Source organism: Callithrix jacchus, chromosome 12 (genome assembly GCF_049354715.1).
Source record: "Callithrix jacchus isolate 240 chromosome 12, calJac240_pri, whole genome shotgun sequence".
Lineage (NCBI taxonomy): Eukaryota > Metazoa > Chordata > Mammalia > Primates > Cebidae > Callithrix > Callithrix jacchus.
Window position 1 is genome coordinate 58,556,899 of NC_133513.1, and position 24,884 is coordinate 58,581,782.

General features: G+C 50.6%; 1 protein-coding gene across 5 annotated transcripts in view; it reads right to left on the minus strand.

Moving 5' to 3' along the window:
* Positions 1–24,884, minus strand: part of CDH23 (cadherin related 23) — a 412,201-nt gene that overhangs the window by 219,526 nt on the left and 167,791 nt on the right. For all 5 annotated transcript variants that reach the window (XM_054242941.2, XM_078345637.1, XM_078345636.1 and 2 more), the window contains exons 8-9: positions 22,245–22,373; positions 15,331–15,409 (exon numbers count right to left, since the gene is read on the minus strand). In XM_054242941.2, the coding sequence (XP_054098916.2) occupies positions 15,331–15,409; positions 22,245–22,373 (208 nt within the window). The remainder of the gene's footprint in view (positions 1–15,330; positions 15,410–22,244; positions 22,374–24,884) is intronic.

A 24,884-nucleotide genomic window follows, 5' to 3' on the forward strand; every position in this document is an offset into this window, starting at 1 on the left:
AGGGGTGGGTGCAGGATTTAGTTAAAGGGGAGTTTGCTTTTTCAGATATGTTGGGTGCACCCTCACACCTCTGATTTTACCCACATAACTGGACTCAGATCTGATACCCCAAACTGAGCCAAAACTGTCTGGGTCCAAATCCTGACTCTGACAATTACAAGCTGAGTGGCCTTGGCAAGTTACGTAACCTCTCTGAGCTGGGTCTCCTCATCTGTAGAGTGGGCACCATGATAGCAACCTCATCAGAGTGCTGTGAGGAGTAAATGAGTTAACACCTGGGAGCAGCTGAAGGCAGGACCAGGCCATGGCAATTACTCAATAAATGTTAGTAAATGTCACAGTTGGGCTTCCTCTTTACCCTCCTCCCACTCCTCTTCTCCAAAACACGTACTTTCCAACATGTCTCCGAATAAGCACGCATTCTCCTTCAGTATCTACTGTTATTATTGTTTGCTTTCTTTTTCTTTTTTTCTTTCTTTTTGAGACAGAGTCTTGCTCTGTCACCCAGGCTGGAGTGCAATGGTGCAATCTCAGCTCACTGCAACCTCCACCTCCCGGGTTGCCTCCAGAACAGCTGGGATTACAGGTGTGCACCACCACATCCAGCTAATGTTTGTATTTTTAGTAGCTACGGGGTTTTGCCATGTTGGCCAGGCTGGTCTCAAACTTCTGACCTTAGGTGATCCACCCACCTCGGCCTCCCAAAGTGCTGGGATTACAGGTGTGAGCCACTGTGCCCCGCCTGCTTTATTTTATCTTACAGAAATGGTATTATGTTATCCCTTTCTATGTCTTTTATAAATTATATTTCTTTTATAAATTCTCAATGCTAGGTTTTAAATATTAGTCTATTTTGTTGTATATATATCTATGAATTTGAGCCAGAAGAAACTGCTGACATTGAACCATTTTGACCTACAAAAATGGTGATTGTATGTGGTTCAACCTAATCACATGTGGCTTCTAACTCAGGCAGAATATGTGGGGGTCAGCAAACTTTCTTCCAAAAGGTCATAGTGAATATTTCAAACTTTGCAGGGCGAGAGGCCAGATGTTAGTACAAGAAAGAAAACAAATTTCCACAAAAACTTTTGATGAATTCAAAATATATTAATAATTGAGCACAATTTTTTATACTGCAGTCCTGCTAATGAGAAGAATGGAATTTTCTGTGTCAGGGATAACACTTTGCTTAACTGGAGTTCACAGATCATATTTATTACCCTCAGATTAACTGCACAAATACTCATTTTTCTTTTATCTTAAAGAGAAAAGGTTTCATTCTATCACCCAGGCAGAAGTGCAATGCCATGATTGTAGCTCTAACTCCTGAGCTCAAGGAATCCTTCCAGCCTCCCAAGTAGTTAGGACTACAGGCATGGGCTACCACACCTGTAGAGGTGGGGCCTCACTCTCTTGCCCAGGCTGGTCTCAGACTCCTGGCCTCAGTGATCGACCTGCTTTGGCCTCCCAGAGCTTTAGGATTACAGGCATGAGCCACCGCACGAGACCTAAAAGTACTTATCTTTAAAACCCATTCTCAGCTTGCAGAACACACAAAAACAGGGAGGATTTGGCTCCTGTGTTGACGTGGGGTGTAAAGAGGTCAGTCACTGCAGTTACCATTTGCATTTCCCTGATGTCTAGTCAGTTTCAGCATCTCTACATGTGTCCACCAGTCATCGGGGGTTCCCACTCTATTAATATCCTTTACTTATTTTTCTGTTGGATTTCCCAGCTTTTTCTTCTTGATCTGCAGGAATTCCTTATATATGCTAGCTATTAGTTCCTTAGTTTTAATTGTTGCAAAAATCTCCCTATATATCACTGGCTGTTAACTTAGTCTATATATTCTGATTGAATTGGAACTCCTTTGATGTAGAACAATTTGTCTTCTATGGCACATCTCTGTGGGGGGGTGGCTAAGAAGTCCTTTCGTACTACAAGGTCACGAAAATATACCCTCACATTTCCTTTTATGAGCTTTATATTTTACCTTTCACATTTAGGTCTTGAATCCATCTGGAGTCTGCCTTGGTATATGGTGTATGGTAGGGATCTTGCTTTATTTTTTTCAACGTGGTGAGCTAGTTTTCCAAATACCAGCCACTAAACAAGTCATCCTTTCCTCAGTGATTTGTAGTGCCACCTTTATCATATAACGAGTTCCCATATTTATACCTGGGTCTGGTTCTCAGAGCTCTATTTTGTCCCATTGGTCTGTCTGCCTTTGAAAGTGTATGAGACGTGTTTGGGGCCTGCCCCACGCATGGCCCCACCATCCTCTTCTGTACCGGCTGCCTGGGTCACAGCATCTCAGGCTACTAGCTCCCCACGGCTTGTGGACACTGCTGTGGTGGTGAGCTGCCCAATCTGACCCATCTAGGAAACTCAGAATGGGATAACTAGAGTATAGAGCTGCTGGAGACAGCAGCTGAAAGGGCATTTCAAGAACAGTGCGAAGAAGAGGCAGTGTAGTCATCACGGCCCAGTTGAGACCATGAGGGAGCCAGTGAAGAGAGGCAGATGCTTAGAGAGGGCATGGATGCTATGGTGGGCTGAAGAATGGCCATCAAAGGCATCCAGGTCTGAAACCCTGCAACCTCTGCATGTTATTTATATGGTAAAGGAAACTTTGCAGATGTGGTTTGGTTAAGGATCTTGTGATGGGAAATTAGCATGGATTGTCTGGGTGGGCCCTAAATGTAATCACAAGGGTCCTCATGAATACAGATGCTGTAGGAAAGGAGAAAACATCCAAGCTGGGTTCCTAGTTCCTGAGCTAGGAGACCCGATGCTGAGAAGGGTCAGCTCAGGATGCCCATGGGAAAACTGAGCCTCACGGCAAGCCTCTTTTCCTGAGCTCCTGAGAGCTCTTGGGTTCTTGCAAAGACAGATGCCCTGAAAGGAATAATCCATACTCCTTAGCTTGGTCCAAGACCCTTCAAATCATCTTCCATCTTTCCCTTTCTGCAGCCTGGTTGATCTGTCCACTGTCCTTTAAATGTCCCTTGGTCCTCCCTCTGAGCCTCTGCTCATCTCAGCCTCTCCTGCTTGGGATGCTTTCTTCAACACCTAACCAACCCACCCCTCAGTCCCAGCAGCAGTGCCAATAACACTGCCGTGCGGGCACTAGTGCACCCCATTTCCAAGGGCCATTCCATCCAACAGAGGGCTGGCATTTCCCAACTGCCTTCCCTGGGCCAGGAGCTGTTCCAAGCCCTTCACATACATTGAGGTGACTCTCAGAAGGAAAGTCGCCCAAGCAAAGGCCCAAGTCAACATGACTCCTACATCAGGATTGCCTGATCTTCAGTCACGTGGGTGCCATCCTCCCAATTTCTGCTATATTTGTATGAAACTTCTACTACTATTTGTTTAGTAGTTTTCTGTAATTTGATTTATTTTCTTTTCCTTTAAACATCATCCTTTAAAAAACTCTTAAGAATATCACACATGGGGAACCAGTTCATCAGCCACGTGTAGAGCATGGCTATAACATGGGGAAATAAGCCTGTGTAATTTGCCTACAGGGTAAGCTGCATCAGCTCAGCCTCCGAAGGCTCCAGCGGCTCTCTTGTGTCCAGTGGGGACATGAGCCCAGTTGAAGAGGTGCTAAACACATGAGCACCCAACTGAACCCTTTCCTGGATAGAAAGGGCAGAAATGGAAATTCTGTAAGAAAGTCAAAAAGGGAATAACCGTCTTTTTGTGTGTTTCAATGTTATTTCAGGTCCCACCTGTGCACCACTTAAAATCATCCCTTGGGGGTATCATTTTACAGTTGAAGAAGCAGAATTCGGGTGAAGCTGCTATTCTCACCCTTGGCCTCCTCTCATCTCCCCCAGGAACTCACTGACAGCACCAGCCGCTCAGCAAATGCTGTGATGGAGGAGCGACTTCTCATCCATTTACCTCTGTAGAGAATCCTCAAGCTTACATTTTCAGTTTCTATTGTATAGTCTTGTGTGTCTCCTCAAGACTACCCCGTGTGGAAGCTGGCACATTAAGACCTTGCCAACCACCTGCTGAGTCATGAATGGCCAATTCCCCAGTTCCTAGAGACTGTTTTTTTTTGTTGTTGTTGTTGTTGTTGTTGTTTTTGGAGATGAGGGTCTCACACTTTTGCCCAGGCTGGAGTGCAGTGGGACCATCTTAGTTCACTGCAGCCTCGAACCCCTAGGCTTAAGTGATTCTCCCATCTCAGCGTCTGGAGTAGCTAGGACTACAGGCACATGCCACCATGCCCAGCTCCTACAGACTCCTAAAGAGGACTGAAAGTATCCCAGGGACTCAAATCCTCATTTGCAAAATGCTCCTTTCAGTCTCAACTAAATTGCTTTTGCTGACATTTGGAAATACTACTGTCATTATGAAGAAAAACTAGTCACCAGTCCCTTTAAAATAACCCTTGGTCTGCCAGATGTCATTGTGAAGTGCCCTTCAGCATCTGCTTTCATGAATTCAAAAGGGCTTCAAAAATGTGATCCTGCGGGGCAGGGGTGGGGGGATCCTCACACACTGGCAGTCAACGGAGGTAGGAGGGGCAGTGAGCTAGAAAGTATAAGCAGCCCGATTCCACCTACCTTGCCCCCAAAAAGGAATGCCTTCAAGTGGTGGGGAGGGTAAGGCTGGGATGGGGGCACAGCCCGGCAGAATCAGATGTTGAGCAATAATTTCATTCTGTGCCAGAATGTTTGTTCACTTCAATGAATGTCTGAAAATATCTGCTCTGAAATCTCTGTTTCCAGGATATTGGTCAAATATTTGAATGGGGGCAGCCAGTTAATTGACTCAGAGCATTTGACAGAGTGGCAGAGAGATAGGTGGTGGAGGAGCACAGGAGGTGCAGCCGCCAAGTCCAGAGGTAGACCCTGGGATTTTCTACCCAGGGGGACTGTGACTGTGGCAGCCTGCTCAGTCACTCAGGGCAGGGAGCCGTGGAGAAAAATGGGTTTGGAGCCAGCCTGCTGGGTTCAGTGTCTGGCTCTACCACCTACCAGCCATGAAACCTTGGGCAACTGGGCCTCAGTTTCCTCCTCTGTCAAATGGGGATAACAATAAGAGGACAGTCTCATGCGGTTATCGGGAGGATTAAAGGAGTTGATGTACATAAAGCACTTATATCGGTTCCCACACACCCAAGAAGTGGTAGCTATTATTATGATGTCATTATTACTCCCCAGTCTGGCATTCGGACCTTTCCTAATGTGAGTCCCAACCTGAAGAGAATGTTAGGCTGTGGGGGAAGGTCTCCTGAGTGTGTGCTCATACCCAGCCCTGAGGGCGGCAACACCTCTTCCTCGCCATCAACCCAAATCTTGCTTCAAGGACTGCCTTTCCTAGGTAGAACAAACCCTTTCATAATCTCCCAAAGTATTACATATGCCATTCAGGCACACACCATTAATTACTCATGCAGTTAGTTCTCTCTAGGGTCTACACTGGACATGACTGGAGAATGGGTGGGTGGGTTTTCAGTAAGCTGACCTTTTGGCTAAAAGAAAGCTTTCTTTTCTTCTTACTCCTTTCTTTTCTCCTCCTCCTTTCCTTCTTTTAAAAAAACTGCTTTAAAGCATGAGCTCTATAGGAAAGATGGGTGAGGAGGATGGCATGGTATTCTCCTGGCCCAAGAAAGGGAAGGGCTGCAGGCTGGAGCTGAGGGAGCTGTTTTGCGTGGGAGTGGGGAGAGGCATGCCGTGCACAGGGCTCAGGCAGTGGGCCTGTGGGACCCAGATCCCAAGTGCAGTCTGCCTTGGGACCTGGGGAAGAGCCCACAATCCATTCTGGCTCCAGTGTCATGGGGTGTACAGGGAATGCTGGGCCATTTCAAGGGCTAGAGAGGGTGCCTACAGCAGGGGCCTGGTGACTTACCCACCTCTAGTGGCTTTGTGTAGGGGACACCCGGAGAGATGGGGGCAGGACAGCTGGCAGAGCAATTAGAAAGCACAGGGGAACCATCTCCTCCACACCCTGTAGGAGCCTCTGTAACATTTGGTGGGGATTTTACAGAAAGCTGAAGTCTTAGGTTATACCGACATGGAGGGAGGCCATGAGCCAGGGAAAGCTGGAATTTTAGAGACCCCATTAATACGTACAGGCTGAGGAATCCAGGCATTGTTTTTCTTGTTTGCATTTGTCATCAACTAGAGGGTATTTTTTTCAATGTCAATACAAATAATAATAATAATAATAATAATGTTTTTGAGCGCCTACTATGTGTTAGGCACTATTTTGAGAATGTTACTTGTATTAACTCATCTGACACTTAAAATAACCCTATGAATATTCCCATTTTACAGATGAGGAAACTGAGGCACAGGTGGATGTAACCTGCTCAAGGTCACCTGAGATTTGAGCCCAGGCTGACTGTGGGAAAGGATTGTGATGAAGGTTTCTTGCCTCCTGTCTCTACAAAGGGTGCCTTGCCTGTGGCAGGCACATAATAAATACTGATGACATGGACACACTGATAGAAACGTAGGTGCAGATATCAATGTTTTTCTTCCCTGGGGAAGCCATGAATCAGAGCTGTGTGGAGTGGGAGGTGGCTGACGGACTGAGTAACTAGAACTCCATCTGGCCATTCACCCTCTCTGCAGGGTACCCCAGGGGGTCTCCCTCCTGCAGCCCCCACCATGTTCTGCCATCCTCCCTGCTCCAGCAGCGGCTTAGCTGAGCCCAGAGAGACAAGGAAACAGCAATGTGGACTTGTGGGTGTCTTCAGGCTTAATATCTTTGTAGCCATATTGCAAAAGGGCATGCCTAAGACAGCACCTTACGCTTAATCTTTCTCCTTTATTGCTTTTTCTCTTGTATGATTTAACCTTGCACCAGGTATCAAGCTAGATAAATAAAAACTTTTATTTCAGATTAGCCCCAGCTGGGGGCTGCCTTGAAAGCTGAGCAGTCATCCAGGGAGTCAGATGAAAAAGGGAGCTGGGAATCTGAGCTGCTTAGAGGGGCTCGTCTTAGGTTCAAAGCCCCCAGAAGATATCGGGAACTTTTCTGAGGTGGGAGCTATGAGGATCTCCTCCCACGCCCATAGCCTGGAAAGGCAGAAGCAGGCAATGGAAATCTCCCTAGTCCAGCCTTCCTAAATCCCCTCCCCAGTGGCTTTTGCTTCACAGTTGGTCCCTGGGGTCTAGCATGGAGCTTGGAACACAGTAGCCACTCAATTACTACTCACTGGTTAGCTTAATGAATGAATGAACACACGAATGAATGAATGATTGAATGAATCCTGATATTCCACTCTAAACACAGACCACCAGGCTAACATGAATCACTTGGCTTCTCAGGCAGAATAGCAAACAATAGCAAAAAAAAAAAAAAAAAGTGACATTTAGAAGCAGGAAGGTCTAGGTTTGAATCCTGGGTCTGCTGCTCATTTGCCATGTGATCCTAAGCATGTTTCATAAGCTCCGTGCAACTTAGCTTTCTCATCTGTTAAATGGCTCTAGCCAGCCACATTCGGGGGTTATGATGGGGGTGAAAGGTATCATATATAGGCCAAGGCAAACTCTTTCACACATCCAGAGAGAGAGATACATGGGTGTTCATAGCAGCACAGTTTGTAATAGCAAAAATCAACCCATCAACAAGGAAATGGGTGAATGAACTGCAGTATTTTCCCATGATGGAGTAAAATGCATGGTAAACATGAAAACAATGCCCACCCAACAGCACGGATGAGTCTTGGAAATATACTATTGAGGAGAAAATATGAATCCCAGGAACCTATGTATAACATGATACTTGTAAAATAAAGTTCAAAGGTAACTAAATCCAAACAATATGCCATCCACATCTTTGTGATAAGATATTTCCCAAAAGGAAGAGAATAAGAGAATGCAGGATTCAATTATATGGTTCTGGGGGATGGGAGGCAGGGAATGGGGTAGAGGAGGAACACACCGGTGTAAGGTGTAAATAAGATGAGGGTAAGGTGTTAATAAGGTGTGGGTAAGGCATGGATAAGACGTGGGTGATGGTCTCGCTCTAGGTGGGCTGGTGAGTTTCACAGGCATCCACAATATTATTAAGGCTAAGAATGAAATAGAAGAGAGCTACACATGGACCAACGTTAATCTCGAGCCAAGAATTATGTTTAAATCAATTCTGTGTACCGAGGTGGACCAAGTTAAAAGAGAAAGACAATGAAAAATAAATGGTGGCTAATTTCATATTCCTCCAAAGATCTCAAACCTCCTGAAAGTCAATAAAAAGCAGTTATCTTAGGTGAGGAAAAAGCAGAAAAGAACCAAAAAAAAAAAAACCAAGTGCTTGTTGATATAGGGTAACCAGACTCTCCCACCAAAACAACCTCCAACCATGAGCGAGAACCCCATCAACCCCCTCGACTCCACAGAGCTGCCTCAGCCCTGGCTCTGGCTCACAGACAGTCCCTGAGCTGAGTAGACCAATTAAAGGGCCCATGCAGTCCATGCTTGGCTCAGCTGGGGAAGTGGACTCAGGTCTAGCAGAAGGGGAAGGCCTTGAGGGTGTTTCCACAGCACTCTATGTCCCGAGCAAGGGACAGAGACAGACTCCTGCCCATGGGGAAAGTGAGACATAGAAATGGAGAGTCCTAGACTGTGCTGCTGTGAAACCTCTTAAAAGTCCACCAACCAGTGTTATTTACGGGAAGGAAGCAAGGAGCAAGCCACTGATACTGACAAAGAGCTTACGAGGCCTCATTAAAGGAGAGAAGAACAGGGGCTCACGAGCATGGCTGTAAAGACTGGTTTACCATGAAGGTGGGCTCCTGAGAGCATCAGAGAGGCTGGCAGGTGGGAAGCGAACCCTGGAGGGAAGAGGGAGAAAGATCGGGTGAAGGAAGAAGTGCAGACTTTCCTGTGGCTCATCAGGAGGAAGTGAGTGTGGTGTGATGCATTATTGCTGTTTTGGCATGATGGTGGGAGAGAAATGTAAATAATAGGCCAGCGTGTTTGTATAATTAAATTAAAAACCCTCTAAAGGCTCGGTCCCTATTCTTGAAAGAAGAGAGCTACAGGATGCAAATGGGCTAAACCTAAACTTTGGACAGCAGGTTTGTTTCAGCTTGAGAGAGAAGGCTTCTCAACTCTTAGTGGCTGCCAGAGGGCAGGTAAGAAAGGTTTGGAGGCCATCCTCATGCCAGGATCAATCAGTGATGTCTGCTGTGGGTGAAGAATGGGGTGCTTTGGTATTTGTGCTGGTATGGGTGTAGGGTGGCATTCACAGATGTTAACAAGCTTTTCTTATGAATATGCCCCTGTCTGCCGAGGCCACCACCGTGAGCGGAGAAACCGAGACTCAGACATTAGTAGTTTCTTTGTCTCCTTTTCCTGCAATATCTGCTTTCAGTACATCACCAAAGCCTGCTGACTCGGCTCCTGCATGTCCCCACAGTGACCCCCAGAACCCCCTCAGCAAGGCTACATTGGAGCCACAGCCTGTTAGCAGCTCACCTCACTCCAACTGCTGTGAGATGAATCTCCCGGTGACCCCGCATTTACTTCCTCCACCCCAGCTGCACTCAGGAACCCACTTCTATTGCTTTCTACATCTTCTAGCAACTGCCCTGCCACCCCTCTCTGATCTGCCCTGGACTCCTTCCTGGCAACCTCTGGATCCAGCCAGGCGAGCCATGCCCCCAGATGCCCCGAGGTGTTTGGGGCTTCAGGTACCCACTGTGCTACCCCAAGCCAGGGACTGTGGTGTGTGATTCAGATTTCCAAAGCAATTCTGCTTTTCCAGAGTTTTTACTTCTCAGGGGGAGAAAATGCCAAGCAGCTTAATCACAAGGGCTTTGAAGTGTTTCGAACGATGGTCTCCTGTGATAGCTGTCCCCTGCCAGGCCATGGCCAAGGGCCCGATTCAGTTATTGGCATATGTGGGGGATGTGAGCTTGTGCAAATCTGACTGTATCTGATTATTCTCCCTGTGTGTGTGCATGCACACACACTACCCTTCAAAGCAATCAATGTATTTTCATGTATTCCAGTGTATTTTTAAAGCACTCAATGTACCTCCTCGCTTGGTAGCATTAAAATAAAATTCAGAGACAAGCAAGGGAAGGCTCTGTCCTTCACTAACATACCTGGGTAGGTACCCCAGTGTGACCTGGAAGTGAGGCCACTGGCTTTCAGGTTGGGAGTGAGGGGTTACGGCCTGATACTTCTCACCTACCCTTGATTCTAGCCCAGCGTTTCTCAACCTTATCGTCATCATCACCCACCCCACTCAACCCCCTGCCCCAAGAGCCACTTTAGACATTTTTACCTAATTGCTTGCCTTCTGCGACATGAAATTTCAACACCATAGGTATGATGTATATCTACTTTATACATTAAAAGAGTAAAATCTTCCCCACCCCGAGTTGAGTGGGTGAGGCACCCCTCTCAAGGATCCTTTCTCCCTTCTTATTATGGATATTTTGGAACACACAGAAGTAGATAAAACAGTGTAACAGAGCCCCAGGGAGCCATCTCTCCATGTCAACATCAGCATATCTCCTGCCTCCTTTTCACAGAGTTCCACTGGGTATTAAAGCTGCCTCTGGATAGGTCTGTCTCCTGATCAAACTGTAGGTTCCTGGGACAGAGATGGTGCCCTAGTCCCCACCACCTCTCAGGACATTAGCACAGCACCTGGCCCAGAGGAGGCCCTCAGTCAACAGTGGATGGGAATGGAGAGTCCACACTGCTGTGCCCTAACTACAAGATCAGGTGCGCTTCTGCATGCCAACTCAGCTCAGCTCGCTAAATCCCCACAGGCCTGCAAGGCATGGGCTGTTATCATCTCCATTTTACAGATTGGAAAACAGATGCTTAGAAGGTTACACAGCTGATCGGTGGCAGAAGCTACATCGAGGTTACCTAACTCTAGAACAGAGCCACCAAAAGAAATAGAATACAGGTACCTGTGTGATTTTAAATTCTCTAGTAGCCACAAAAAAGAAATAGGTGACATTAATGTTAATAATATGTTATAGTTCACCCAGTATATCCAAAATATTATCATTTCAACATGTCATCAATATAAAACATTACTGATGAGATATTTTATCACTTCTTTTTGCATACTAGGTCTTCAAAATCCTGTATTTTATTGACAGCACATCTCAATTCAGATCAGCCTTACTTCAAGTGCCCAGGAGCTACAGGGGCTCATGGGCAAATGCATTGGCTGGCATGGCTAGAGGTCACCACCATGGACAGCGGCTCTAGAGCCTGTACTCTCAGCCACTGCCCTGTGTTCAAACAAATAAAGGAAAAAATGAATTAGTCCCAAGGACCCCTAGGTCCTGCTTGTTCCTCAACAATTAATACTCCTTAATATTTTATGGCCCTTTAGAGTCTCTCCAGCACCATCTCATTCACATGGGGATTATTAACCCTGTTCCATGGGTGAGGACCATGGAGTTGAGAGGTCAAACATTGCTCAGACACATTGCTAGCAGGTGACAGAGCTGGACCTCGAACCCACAACTTCCGACTCCAAGTTCAGTTGTGGGGCGAGTGCAGCTGCCCCTTGTAGGAGGACTGGCAGAGGAAGGATGAGGCCAGAAGGGGTGTCTGTTGGACCACAGGCTGGGCTAAACTTTGGGGACGGGAGCCTGCAGAGCTTGGTTTTGGCCAGGCCCCCAAGAAAATGATGCCACTTGTGGGTGGCAGGGCAGGTACAGGCCAAGAGAGCAGATGGGGCCCATGCCAGGTCCTCTATGAATTTGTCATTCCTCAGTCTCAGTTTGGTCACGAGGGGCTGGGAACAAATTGATAGCAATGGAGCCATAACTTACTGCTGAAGGCCTCTTTGCTCTTGGCAAAACAGAGGGGTCATTAGTAATGGGGAAAGCACTGGTGTGTAGACATAAATCCCCACAGCTGCAGGCTGATAAACAGCCTGAAGGGGACAGGGACCCAGGGAGCTGGGCAGGTTAACTGGGGGCCATGGATCCCTTGTGGGTTCAGGCCTGTATCTGCCCACATGGGGCAGGCAGGCCCCACCCACATGCAGACACAGCCACCACCAGCCCAGGCTTCTGGGGTCCCCCAGAGACTCGAGTCATCCACATCAATAACACTTAGGACTCTTCACTTGGCTCTGCCCACCCCCCACAAAGCCCTTAATTCTTTCTTTCAAAGGAAAATGGTTCCTGAGCAGCTAGGGCTGGAGCAGGCTCCTACTGGGCACTCAGGGCCACTCTGGGGCAGTCAGCTATGAAGATGCCCTCAGAGTGACATGAACCATCCCTCCTGCCTGCTTCCCACTAAAGGGGCACTGGCCAGGCCACCTAGGAGAGGGCTGCAACCAAATGTCCCCAGAGAGCCAGGTGTGTGACAAACCCTTGGTAGACACTGTTCTTTTCAGCTGCGTCTGCACTGGTGGAAGGAAGTAAAGACGAGGCCAAATCCTAGCTCACTGTCCACCTGCTCCCCTGGGGACAGTGCCCTCCTGCCCATCAGCCTGCTTTAGGTTCATGCTGAGGATGGCTCTCAGGGAGACTGTGCCAGCCCAGGGCCAGGGGGAAGAGGGCAGGAATGTGGGGTGGGGGCAGCCCCATTGAGCCAGTCAGAGTCGGCAGGGAAAAAAGAGAAGGACTGCCCTTTCCTCGAGCTGCTCATTACCCAACAGGGGTTTGGATGAGGTGAGGTGGTGATAAACACCCACGAGATAGGTAGAGGAAGATCTAAGGTCACCCTGTGAGTATTGTTCAAGTGGTAACATACCAAGGATGGCAAATATTTGTCATGCAAGTGGTCCTCTCCCTTGCCACACACATAGCAGACTCTGCCAATTGCATACTGCACTCATGAGCCTATTGGTTCCATGATCCTCTGCAGGCAGCCATTACCAATCAATCAAAGCTGGCATGTGAGAGGTAACCCATTTGTCACCCTTTCTAAAAGACACATCTGTGCTGGCAGTGGGACTCCTATAAGGCTATGCTGAAATGCCTCAGGCCTTCCAGAAGTTTCTGCCTCCTGCCGTCACCTCCACACACATCCCTTCCCTGTGGTTTTAAATCCTGGGTCTCCCTTCTCACTTTGTCGTTTGTACTTGGGAGCCTGTCCCAGGAGATTTTGCCCTTGGAGATGCTGCAGGCAGCTGTGCCCAGACTCCATGCTTCAGCATCCAGCCCAGATGCCAAAGGCTCAGCAGCTCAGCCCTCTAGACTCTGTCCCCAGAGGGAGAGAGTAAAGAGGTGGTTCTGGCTGGAGCCATCTTTAAATACTGGAGAGGACTCAAGGGTCTGGACTGGCAGCTTGGCACCCAGCAGGAACCTGGAATGGACCAGCGTTTTGGAGGATGGGCTTGCAGGGTCTCTGCAGGAGTTCCCATTCTAGGCATGACTTTGAACCAGGTCCTGGCTCTCTGCTCCCTACCTCCATCCAGGCTGGGATATATCTGGATATATCTGAACCCAGAGGCTATGAGCACATGAGAGAAAAGGCCCACCCCCAGCCCAGCACCCCCTTCCTGCTGCCACTCTGTCCCGGCTCCCATCTCCATCGCCCAGGGCTTACCATGTTCCCTCAGTTCTCCAGTGCGAGCCCCTGGTCACTGAGAGGCTCTTGCTCTGTGTCTCAATTTGCAATATTCATAAAGAAGATCAGCCCCAAGACGGGCCTCCCCTTCTCCTCTGCCCACCTAGAAAGAGCCTCGGTTCCCAGACAGGTCCTGCTTTCCTGCAGAATAGTTTCCTTCCTGAGCCTGGCTTCCTCGCATCCCAGTCTGAGGACCACCTGCACCTGAGCTTCCTGGGGTGCTGTGAGAAAGGACCATTCTCGGGCCCATCCCAAACCTCCCGAGGGCGAATCTCCATGGGGCCCAAGGGCCTCATATTTTTGGTAGGAGCCCCAGGAGATTCCTGGATTCATTTGAGTTTGAAAACTCACTCCCCTAGAGTGACATTCATTCATTTCAAAAGTACCTATCAGGGTTTATGCTAACCCAGCTCCTGTGCTGGACACCAGAATGATGAAACGGGGAGGAAGTGGTGCAGAGGCCCAAACCCATGCTCCTGTTGCCAGTCACCACCTGTGCCGGGCTGGGAGTTGCTCTGGGTCCTGGGGTACCCTGAGCTTAGAGGCACAACAATAACCATGTCAGCAGCTGTGGGTCCCAGGGACCCCTTGACACCCCTGGTTTCCAGCCAAGGACATGAGGTGTCTCCCTCCTACTAGCTAACCCCTAGCTTCCCAAGGTAGCATTAGCTGCTAGCTGTAGTAATAACCCTAGCTAACACTTATGTAGCACTTAACATATATTAACTAAGCACTTCATATATTAAGTCATCTGACCCTTACATCATCTCAAGGTAGGGACTCTTATTGCTCCTGTCGTAGAGAGGTATAGGCAAATTGAGGGACAGGGACCCACCCAAAATGACATGGCACAGGAGACCCCATCCTCCTCCATGTTCTTGATCACTATGCCTTGCTGTCCTCTGAGTGTTAGGTTCAAGATGCTGCTCCAACAATGCCACTTCCGGTTCTGGGGATGTGGGGGTATGGTAGGGAGGGGCAGTGGGTAGAAACTGGCCTGGTGGCTGGATGTCCTCTCAGCCATCAGCCTAGCCTACCCAGATACACCAGGCTGACCCGTCACTGACTCATGGGCTGGGCAGGGAGGTCATGAGCGGTGTGTATGGGGGGTGGGCAGAGCCAGAGTCTGTGGGCGAGCAGCATCTCACTGCATCCTCAAGGCAACCTTGCTCTAAACCTACCCAGCCCTGGGACAGCTGAACAGAGCTGCCATTTTTTGGTCTTTGGGTGGGGCATGGGTCAGAGATCCCATCACTGAGAACCCTCTCTGCCGTTAGTCACTATTCTGCTCAACTAAGGCATCTGGGCGGCAAGGGGGCTGATGCTCCCACTGCAACATTCCAGATGCAACATGAATTCCTAAGGGCTGGAAATGTGAAACGAACATGAAATCAGCTGTAGTTGCAGCTCCGTTTGTTCCAAAATGATGTTAGAACTGTCACCTTTTCATCAAATATGCAAAGAAAGCAACAAACTCAGAGCACTGGAGTAGGTTAGATGGGAGTCACCGAAGTCCCAGGCCCAGAGCCCCAAAGTGCCCAAGCGTCTCAGACCTTGGACAGCAGCACACGCTCCTCCCCCCCAGACATCTCAGCCTCTGTGGCTTCCCAACGCCTCTTCTCCCTGCTGCTACTGCCTTCAGTCGCTCCCCTTCCTGACCCTTTGGCGAGGACTGTCCCTGTAGGCATGTCTCCCACCCTGTCCCACATGCCCTCAGAGCCTGGGACACCTACTGATTCTCCTTGGGTAAAGGAGTGAGGGGTGGGGGGGGCAGGAGAGGAACCCTCTGCCTTACCTGAAACGATGGTGTAGCCAATGCCCCGGGGACGTCCTTTATCCTGATCAATGGCGGTGATGATGCGCACCGTCGTGCCCTGGGCAGAAGAGAGGAGGGACTTGAGTTTGGGTTCCCCTGGCTGCTGTCTTTCTTTGCAGCTGCCATGGAACTCACAGCTTCCCTCTCCAGGCTGACCCCTGGCTGCAAGGGCAGCCCAGGAAGTAGGTGCCAAGGGCTCAGGCCTCAGCTGCCCTGGGCACACACTGACATTCCCAGGCAAATGCCCTAGGGTCTATGGGGAGGCCCAGCCTTACAGATGCTGTCATTTTCCTTTCCCCTTCCCATATCCCTTGTTCAGATGGACCACCATGGGAGAAAAACAGAAGAGGAGCCTCCAGCGAAGAGACAAGAGATCTGTGTAGCTCAACCACCCATCACATTGCTGTGTGACCTTAGGAAGGCTGCTGCACCTTTCTGGCCTCACTTTTCCCCCATTTTAATAGGAATAACCGCAAAAGGCCTGGGACCTTGTTTTCACTGGGGTCTGAATAAAGGAGAACATGATGGATCAACTACTTCAGGGATAAAAGCGTAAATCCTGAAAGCATGTATCTCGGGGATGACTGTGGCAACTCAGGCGGCCCCCATGCTCCTAGGAACCATGGCCCACACAGCGCTGTGCCTGGCAATTCCTGCTTCGAATGGCTCTGCCCACACCCCTACTCATTCTCTCTGCAGCACTGGTGGAAAAGGGGCCAGGAGCTGGGACTAACAGGATGGGGAGCCAAGGGAACTCATTACTGGGGAGCACAGTCTATGGCATGAAGTCAAGGACATCTGTGCAGACAGCTGTTGCACACATGTGGGGAGTGTGAATACACATATGGCTCAGATGGAGAAATGTATGAAAAAGGGGAGAAGTCCGCCTGGAGGAATTGGCAAGCAGTTGTACAAATGGCAACATTCAGCATGGGCCATGAAGCATGAGTAGGAGTTTGCCAGGGAGAGAACAGGAAGAGGAAGGTGCTCTGGGTAGAAGGCAGAGTTCAGGCAAGTACTTGGAGGCATAAGATTGTTGTAGGAAGAGATCCTGGCATACAACTGGCACATTCAAATATCAATTGATGGGTTGGCTGATTGACTGAATACACAAATGAATGAAAAAGAGAATTGTAAGGTCACCGCCACCACTCACTGAGTCACCCCTTGCCCAGGACAGCCTTTACCTGGCTCCCCGGGCCCTATCACACCATGGCCAGTGCCGGCCACGCCTGCTCCTCTGCCGGTCTGAGGCTCTGGCTCCAGGCCACTGTGTTCCCCAGGGTGATGGAGAGCAAGACAAGCCTGTCCCCACCCTCTAGGGAAATGTCAACCCTGGCATCTGCATGGCTAATAAAGGGCTCTGTGGCTGTGGCCACTTCTCTCCATTCACAGTTTATCAGCAGGAGGCCGAAGCCTGCGCTGCACCCCCACCCCTCTCTCCCATGCAGAGGCTTGTTCCACACGCATGCCCTCGGGTCTTTGGGGGCAAGCTGCCCCTCCTCCAACTCTACCCAGTCTCACTGCCATGACACAGCAGGGGCCTTCCGCACCTCACCCTCCCCAGGCACTGGCATCCCTTCACAGCAATCGCTCTGTGCTTTCCTGGCCTGCTAGGATAACTGGGCCTGGGGCCCACTGGAGCACCACCCCAGAGAGTCACTAAGCAGTACTCTTCAGGGCAGCAGTCCGTTTCAGGCTGACATGCAGGGCAGGGCCGGGCCGGGCCTGGGATAGTGATCCTAAGGAGGAGGTGCAAGGGGGCTGGTGCAGGCCTGTGCAGAGGAGACCTGGTGGCCAAAGTGCCCTCAGTCCTCAGAGTCCATGCTGGGCTCCTGCGCAGGGCTGCCACAGGCCTCCTGGGTGGACGGGGCTCTGGGGAGGCCAGTGGGTTCTCCAGGACAGGGGCTTCTTCCGACAAGAGTTCATCCCCGAGCTTCCACGAAGCAAGCTCTGACAGGCTCCTGGCAAAGTTTGGGGTTTCATCTCTTTTTGGGTAAATAAATCCACTTTTAATAAAACCCTGAGCTTTTAATACAAGTGCAGCCAGAAAGACTGGAGATGTTATAAGAAGGAATTAGTAGGAAGGCGTAGGGGCTCCTGGGAGCCTACAGCTCTTGTTTCAGAGGCTCAGTGATTATATTTTCAATATACTGAAACTTATTTCCAAAGACAGGGGATGGAGAGGTGCAGCCGTGCTAGGCCTGGAGCTGGCCCGGCTCCCAATGGCACGCTGCTTGCTGTGGTTCTCCAGGGAGCCCGTCCAGCTGGGGTGTGCGCCAGGGTGTGGCCTGCCAAGGGCTTCTGCCCTTCACTGGCATCCACATTTCAGGAAGCAGGAAGCCTCCTGAGAGAGAGGCTCCAGTGCGCAGGCCTGCAGGGGCCCAGCTGCTTGTGATGAGAGAAGCAGGCAAGCACCACAGATGGTTAAGGGTCTGACTCTGCTGCCAGACTATGTGCATTCGAATCCTTTGGGTAAGTTACTGGTAACTGCTTGCTGCCTTGTTTCCCCCATCTATAAAATGGGTAAAAATCACAATCCCCACCCCTCAGCAGCCGATACACGTGAAGCACTCAGAACAGCACCTGACACACGGCGAATGCTAGAAGTGTGATCGTTACTATTAATTTGGGCCTGGAATCGCTGTGTGCATCTGATAACAACTCAGGGGCCTCTACCCAGAAAATGCACATCCACATGGATTTCTCCAAAGAATTTCAGCAAACTCAGCCTCCCCAACAGCCTGTATTAATCATTTCTACCTATGAAGGGGTTTTCTGTGGATTGTGAGGACAGCTAGCAGCCTCCAGGGCAGAGGTGGCACTAGTGAAGCATCTGTGATGTGCCACTGTGTGGGGCACCCAGCAAGGTTCCCCCCGCCGTCTCTTTCCTCGTATGGGGCTATGTGTAAGCAAACTGAGGCTCAGAGTGCTCAGGGATTTGCTGAGGTCACAAGGTGCAGTGGTGGGGGTGGGGGTTACTATGAAATGGAGGGCCATGTGGGGTGGGCCTAGGAGACCCCATTGCTCTCTAGAGAAGATGAGAGCTCAGGGCTCTGCACCCAGTGGGTGTGCCAAGGTGAGGAGTGGGTGAGGTGTGGGAGGCAGCCCCAGCCTATGAGGCCTGGGCAGTGGGGGCACAGTTGAGAGAAGCTGGACCTCTCCAGAAGGGACCGTGTCTCTTCCCTCTGTCTTTATCCCCTTCCAAAGATGCCCTCGTTAGGAAAGCTGGGGATGCAGGAGCCCAACCGGGTTGTGCCTGGCCTCAGGGGTCCATGTCCTCTTCCTCCTCAGCAAGCTCAGCTGGGACACCCCTACCCCATTTCCATGATGGGATTAGGACTTGAAAGGTGAACATGCAGCTTGCTTTGGGAGGAGGAGGCGTTCTTGCGGGGAGCAGGCTGGTGGGGGCTGAAGGGGACTTCCGATGAGAGCTGCCACAGCAGATTCTGAGGTAGAAAATCCTATTTCTCAGTCCTTAATTCCAGTCAATTCCAGTCGAAGGGCTGATAGGCATCGGCTGGCAGTAATTTGTGCAGTTTATCCGCTCTTTTCACCTTCTATCGGCCCTTCACTGACGGGCAGGCCGACATGCTGCTGCTCGAGTGAGAAAATTAAAATCTGATGCAATAATCCCAAATAAGAAGGATTTTATTAGGTAATATATACACTTTAGATGAGGCATGTTAGCTCGATACGCTGATAGGGGGAGGCGTACATGCTGTGAGCTGCAGATAAAGGGGGGGTGGGGAGAGTGGGGAAGTATCAGGTGGGGGCCCTGGGGCAGCAGAGGTAAGGCTGGGAATGGGGATGCCAGGATCCTCTGGCCTGGGAGGCAGAGCAGGCCCGGGTGATTGCAGTGTTAAATCAGGGTTCTACACTGTAAAGGGATATGGAGGGCCCAGATCAAGGCACAGAAACCAATTAGCAGCCGGGAAGGATCAGACCGGGAGTGCAGAGGAATCGGCCTACAGGAGGCAAGGGAACGGGAGAGCTCCTCAAGTGTGGAGACCAGAGGAAGGGCAGAGGCGTGTGGAAGCACAGGCAGATTCTGTGGGTGCCGGGCCAGGTTGGAGAGTCTGAAACCCTCGATGCACTGCCCTTTCTGGCTCTGTTGGCCCAGCCATAAGCCAAACCACAGGGCTCAAACCTGCCCCACCCAGATTGGGGGTCTAGCAGCTCCCTGGGCATTGGCCTTAGGGCCCTTGTGAAGATAAAGGAACAATGCCGGTGAGGCAAAGAGACATCAAGACCCCTGCGCCTGTGAGAGGAGAATCATAGCATACGCCAAGAGATGGAGCATCAGGAGACTGGGAGCTAAGGAGGGCAAGGGTCTGGTTTGCTGAGACTGAGGGGTAGCCCTAGCAGGAGCCTGTGGGATCATCTAGAGGGCAGAGGGTGTGGCTTAGCATAGGGCCTGCACATGGGACCAGCCTCATCAATGTCTGATGGGTGCATGAAAGGATGAACTACCAACTGAATAGGATGGACAGCTCAGAAATCTGCAGTTCTGAAATAAAAGCATGCAATGGTTAAACTTATTTATTGCACTAGATACTAAAAAAGATACTAGAAAAAGAACAACCCAGGGGTCTCAGGGGACAATCACACCAGGAACACACCTATGCCAACTATTACAACTCTGAAAGGAAGCTGAAGCTGGGAGCCCCAACCCAACCTGGCTACTGTAACTGACCATTACTGCCCAGCGTGGTTGAATGTCCACTACTTGGCAACACTTGCTATGTGTTTTATGTTCATTATCTCCAACTTTTAAAACCCTGAGGTGAGGGAGGCACCACTGCAGGTACTATTAGCCCCCTTTCCCAGTAAGGAGCTGGTCAGGAGGCTGTGTGACTAAGCCAGAGTGAGTACATGACAGTGCGGGATTCCTCTGAGCTCCTCTGGCTGCCTGGCCACCACCGTGTCCTGTACTTCAATCTAGTTGGCTTTGGGCATCTTCTCTGCAGTTAGCCCTGGTCATGATGCTCTGGAGACCCAAAGGAAGACTGAGATCATGTCCCAGAGATTCAAGTGCCTTGATTACTGGGGTCTCAGAAATAACTCACATATACAGGTAACATTGTAGATGATACTATAATTAAGTGGAAAATTATGTGGCATGGAGAGAGTTAATTCTACCAGAGTTGAGGGAGAGGATTTGCTATCTCTGGGACAGTGGGGGAAGAAGCCAGGGGAAAATTTCTAAGAAAGAGTGAAATGGGAACAAATGGGTAGGTGGACTCTGGGCTGGCAATAAGAGCAGGCATGGGGTGGAGAGGGTGCAGGATGATGAGTGCACTGGTCTGTCCAGGGCGAGGGTGTCTGTTCATCTGTCCATCCTGTAACCGCCTCCCGAGCACACACTGTGTGCTATGCCCACAGCAGACCCTGTCCCTGCTGGACTGCACACTTCTAGTCTATCATGGGAGCAGAGTGGAGGCAAGGTGTTCAAGAGTGCTGAGCACTCAGGAGACGTCCAGGGGCCATGGGCAGATCGTGGGCACTGCCTCATCAGAAAACAGCATGTCAGGGCTGATCTGATGCTGAGAAGGCAATGGCCTGGCAAAGCTGGGCTAAAGGCAGAGAGAAAGGGGGCTGGGAAATTCATGGGAAATGGGCTGGGCCGGGCTGAGAAGAGACAGCCTTTGGTCTCAAAAGCTGAGGCCCCCACTGTTCACATAATGCTAAGAAAGAGAAGGCCAGGGAATCGGGGGCATTGATCTGTCCCCCTCTACTCTCAAAGCAGCTTCAAACACTCAACCATAGCAGGCCGGAAAGGATCTTGCTTCTTAGAGCCTCCCTTTACACCTGCCCCAAGAAGGAAGTGGCCAAATGCCAGCACCACACAGGAGGAGACTGGGGCCTTGTGCTGTGAAGGGGCTGCCATGGTCTCCAAATGAGGGGTCAGGCCTAGGAGCACAGCCTGCACCCCAGTCAAGGCAAGCTTGCCTGTCACTCAATTCTGTGAACCTGTGCAGAGGTGCAGGTGGGGCCCTGAACACCCACGAGCCTCAGGTGGGTGCCCCAGTTTGCTCCCAAAGCTGAGTTCTTCCTCTAAGCATACTGAGTTCCCTCAAAAGAAGGGGCTCATTTTTCTTCCCCCAAATGCTATTCCCTAAGCTGATGTGTCTGCCCAGAGGAGGTACCTTTTTCTAACTTTTCGTCCCAGAGTAGGTGTTACATTCAAGTTTGCTCAGATGCACGAATGGCTATGAGACTAGACATGCCTCCCGTTGCCCTCCTGGCCCACAGCTGAGCAAAGCTGCCCCATCCACACCCTTGCAGAGTGGGCCAAGGCAGGCTTTGTCCTCTATGACACCCATAGGTAGCCGATCTACAAACTATCTATGACCATGAACACACCAGGAAAATCAGGAGCCTTTCTTGGAAACCTGGACTTAAGAAATCCAAAGGGAGGGTGACAGGAGCTGCAGGCTCACAGGGAAGAACCGGGGCCAAGAGGACCCTCGAAGAAGGGCAGCTGCCACCATCTCGGGCAGTGCTGGTCAGCAGAGAGAGACAGACTAACAGGTCAGGGGCACGGCTGAACCTCATCAATGCTGTGTGGAGCTGGGCTATGTCCAGATCCATTCTCCAGACCAGGCCGGATTTTGTACAGCATCCCCATCCCTCCACATAAGTCTGCCTGAATGGCTCCCCATTATTTGCCCTGGAAGCCTTTGTTCTTTGCCACATGGAACCCCTGGGGTAGAGTGAGAGGGTGAAAAGATGGGTGTGGCATGAAGAGAGGCTGAGGTTTCATTGTGCCAGGACACCCATCACTGCCATGCACAAGGACTGGGAGGAGCCAAGGAGGAGCCCGGGCCACTAACAGGGCCCACCCTTCACAGGAGCATAGAAGGAAGCCCCTCAGGGCCAGGGGGTCTTACCGGAGGAGAATGCTCGTAGATGTTGGTGCTGTAAGGCAGGTTGATGAAGATGGGGTCCATGTCCTGGACGTCTGTGATGATGATGGCCAAGTTGGCCAGGGTGGACAGAGGCCTGGTCTTGTCTTGATCCTTAGAAAGCAGAGAGAACACACAGCCTTAGGCTGAGGGACGCTGGGGACACTCACACACATACGTACACACACACACAGACCTGTATTGTGTGGCACATATGTGCAAACACATGGACATGCGCACACACACCCATGCTCTTGCACTCCTGCAGGGAAGGGCTGAGTAAAACGAAGCTTAAGAACTTCTAAGAACCCACGGTGATTTCTGAGCTGTGCAGGAAAACACAAACAGCGTCCCCAAGGTCCAGAAAAAGGCAGCTTATCCAGAGTGACAGCAGCGCTGGGGTACAGCTAGACCTCCAGCCCCTACCAGCCCAGGCCTGACTGCCCTGGACCTCTGGTGGTGGGATGACTAGCTTCGGGTAGATATGGAGCCACGCTCAGCCCCTTTGCTGTGTTCAGCTGGGAGCCACCACCCCTCTCTGTGCCCACTTCCTGCACCTACTCAGCCCAGGGCAGCATCGGATTGACTAGGATGGGGACTCGTCGGAAGAGAGGCCACAGAGGGGATTACTCTGGCATCTGTGTCTATGCATTCATGAGTCCCTTGCTCTGGGCTGGGGATTTACTGGTCAAGTGACTTTTCCCAGTCTAACCAGCAGGGGGAGCTCCAGGGTCTGTGACATTTAGGGGGGACTCCAGGCAAGAAGATTCCCGAGAGCTCACACCAGCCATCCCCCTGTAGCCAGGCAAACAATATTTAAACCATCAGTTGGGAATTTCATTCTATAAAACCTCGCCAATGCATCTGTAATCCCAGCTACTCAGGAGGCTGAGGTGGGGCAATAACTTGAGCCCAGGAGTGCAAGGCTATTATACACCAAGATGGCATCTGTGAATAGCCAGTGCACTCCAGCCTGGGCAACATAGCAAGACCCCCATCTCAAAAAAAAATTTTTTTTTAATGCTTGGCAAAAAAGAAAACCCCAAATCTATCTCCTACGGTTTAAGTAGCCTGCTGCAACTGAATAACAATAGCCAGCAATAATAGCAACTGCAGCTTTGTATAGATGACACGGCAGGTGTTAACAGAGACTCCAAAAGCCTGAGTAACTCGCCCACAGTCATACAACTTATAAGTGTGTAGCCAGAACTCAAACTCAGATCCTTTCACATAAAAGTTTTCTATTAACAGTTTTGACTTGAGGCTCTAACATCAGTTCAGTCTCTTAATTTGCTGGGTAACCTCAAATGAGTCCTTTCTCCCCCTGGGAATCTGATGTCCTTTTCTGTGAGATGAAGGGGCTCAAGTGAATGACCTCTAAGGCCCCTTGGGCTTGAACATTCTCTGAGCTAAGATTTGAGGAGCGACTGTCCCCAGGTTTGATCTCCCTTGGTTTATGTGGGGTGACTTGAATGATGCAAGGCATTCCTGATGTTCCAAGAAGCCTGGTGCCTGCTCCTGGCCTGCAGAGATGGAGCTGCAGTGCCTGGGAGGAGAAGGGAGGGCTGGTTGTCTTTTGGAATCCTCAGAGACAGCCAAGGAGAGGGTAGGAGGGCCTTCAGGGGTGGGAGTGGGTGCTGCAAGGAAGAGGAAGGTCTGGAAGCAGGAGGTGAGCAGAGAGCCTCTCCGGGGACAGCCTCCCAAGCCCTAGGGTGTTGGTGCTGTAAGGCAGGTTGATGAAGATGGGTCCATGTCCTAGACGTCTGTGCAGGCTTGGGCACTGCTCATGGGGAGAGCTCCCAGCCAGGAACCTGAGTGACCACCAGGCACCTGGTGCTAGAGGAGGAGGGTCAAAAAAAGTTCCCTGACCCCTTGGACAGGGGATACCAGTGACTCTGATTTGCCATGACCAGGCTTTTGCCGGCAGCTGGCTTTTGTCCACTCTGGCACAGGCCCTCTCTATCCCATACCTGGGGCTGCAGTCCTATTCATGCCACAAATGCCCATGCCCAGCGCACTCTGGACTTTGTGGTGGGGAAAGGGGAGGCATCCTGGCAGGCTTGCAGCTGTGACTCCGGGGCCCACGGCTCTCAGCAGCTTGTTCCAAGAGGATGCCTCAATTTCCCCACCTTGGTACCTGCTCAGTGGTGGCTGGGAACTCACATTGTTCCCATGATGCCCGGCACGAGAATCTCCTTCCTCGGGGGAAGTGCTCAGCAGGCAAGGGCACAGTGCCAGCCCTAAGAAGGACTCGGTGTAGGCTCCTTGAGGGCATGCTGTGATGTTCTGGACACCTAGAGACATCTAGCCATGAGGCATAGTGGTCGGGGCACTGGACTGAGAGGTGGACAGCCTGGGTTTGGGTTCTTGTTCCCCCACTACTCACGGGTTGTGTGACTCTCAACAGAGTCAGTCATCAGATGGGGTAATTACCCTCTCCTGCCTTCTGCCCTTGACTCACTCATCTAGGAATTCCCAGGAGCCAGCAGTGTGCTTGGCACAGAGGGGTGCTGTGGAATGTCACCACTCCATGGAGTACAGCCAGGATGTCTGAACTTCTCTGGGCCCTGCATGTTGGATGGTATCAGGACACAGCTGGGTGAACACCTCTGTCCTGTGTCCCAG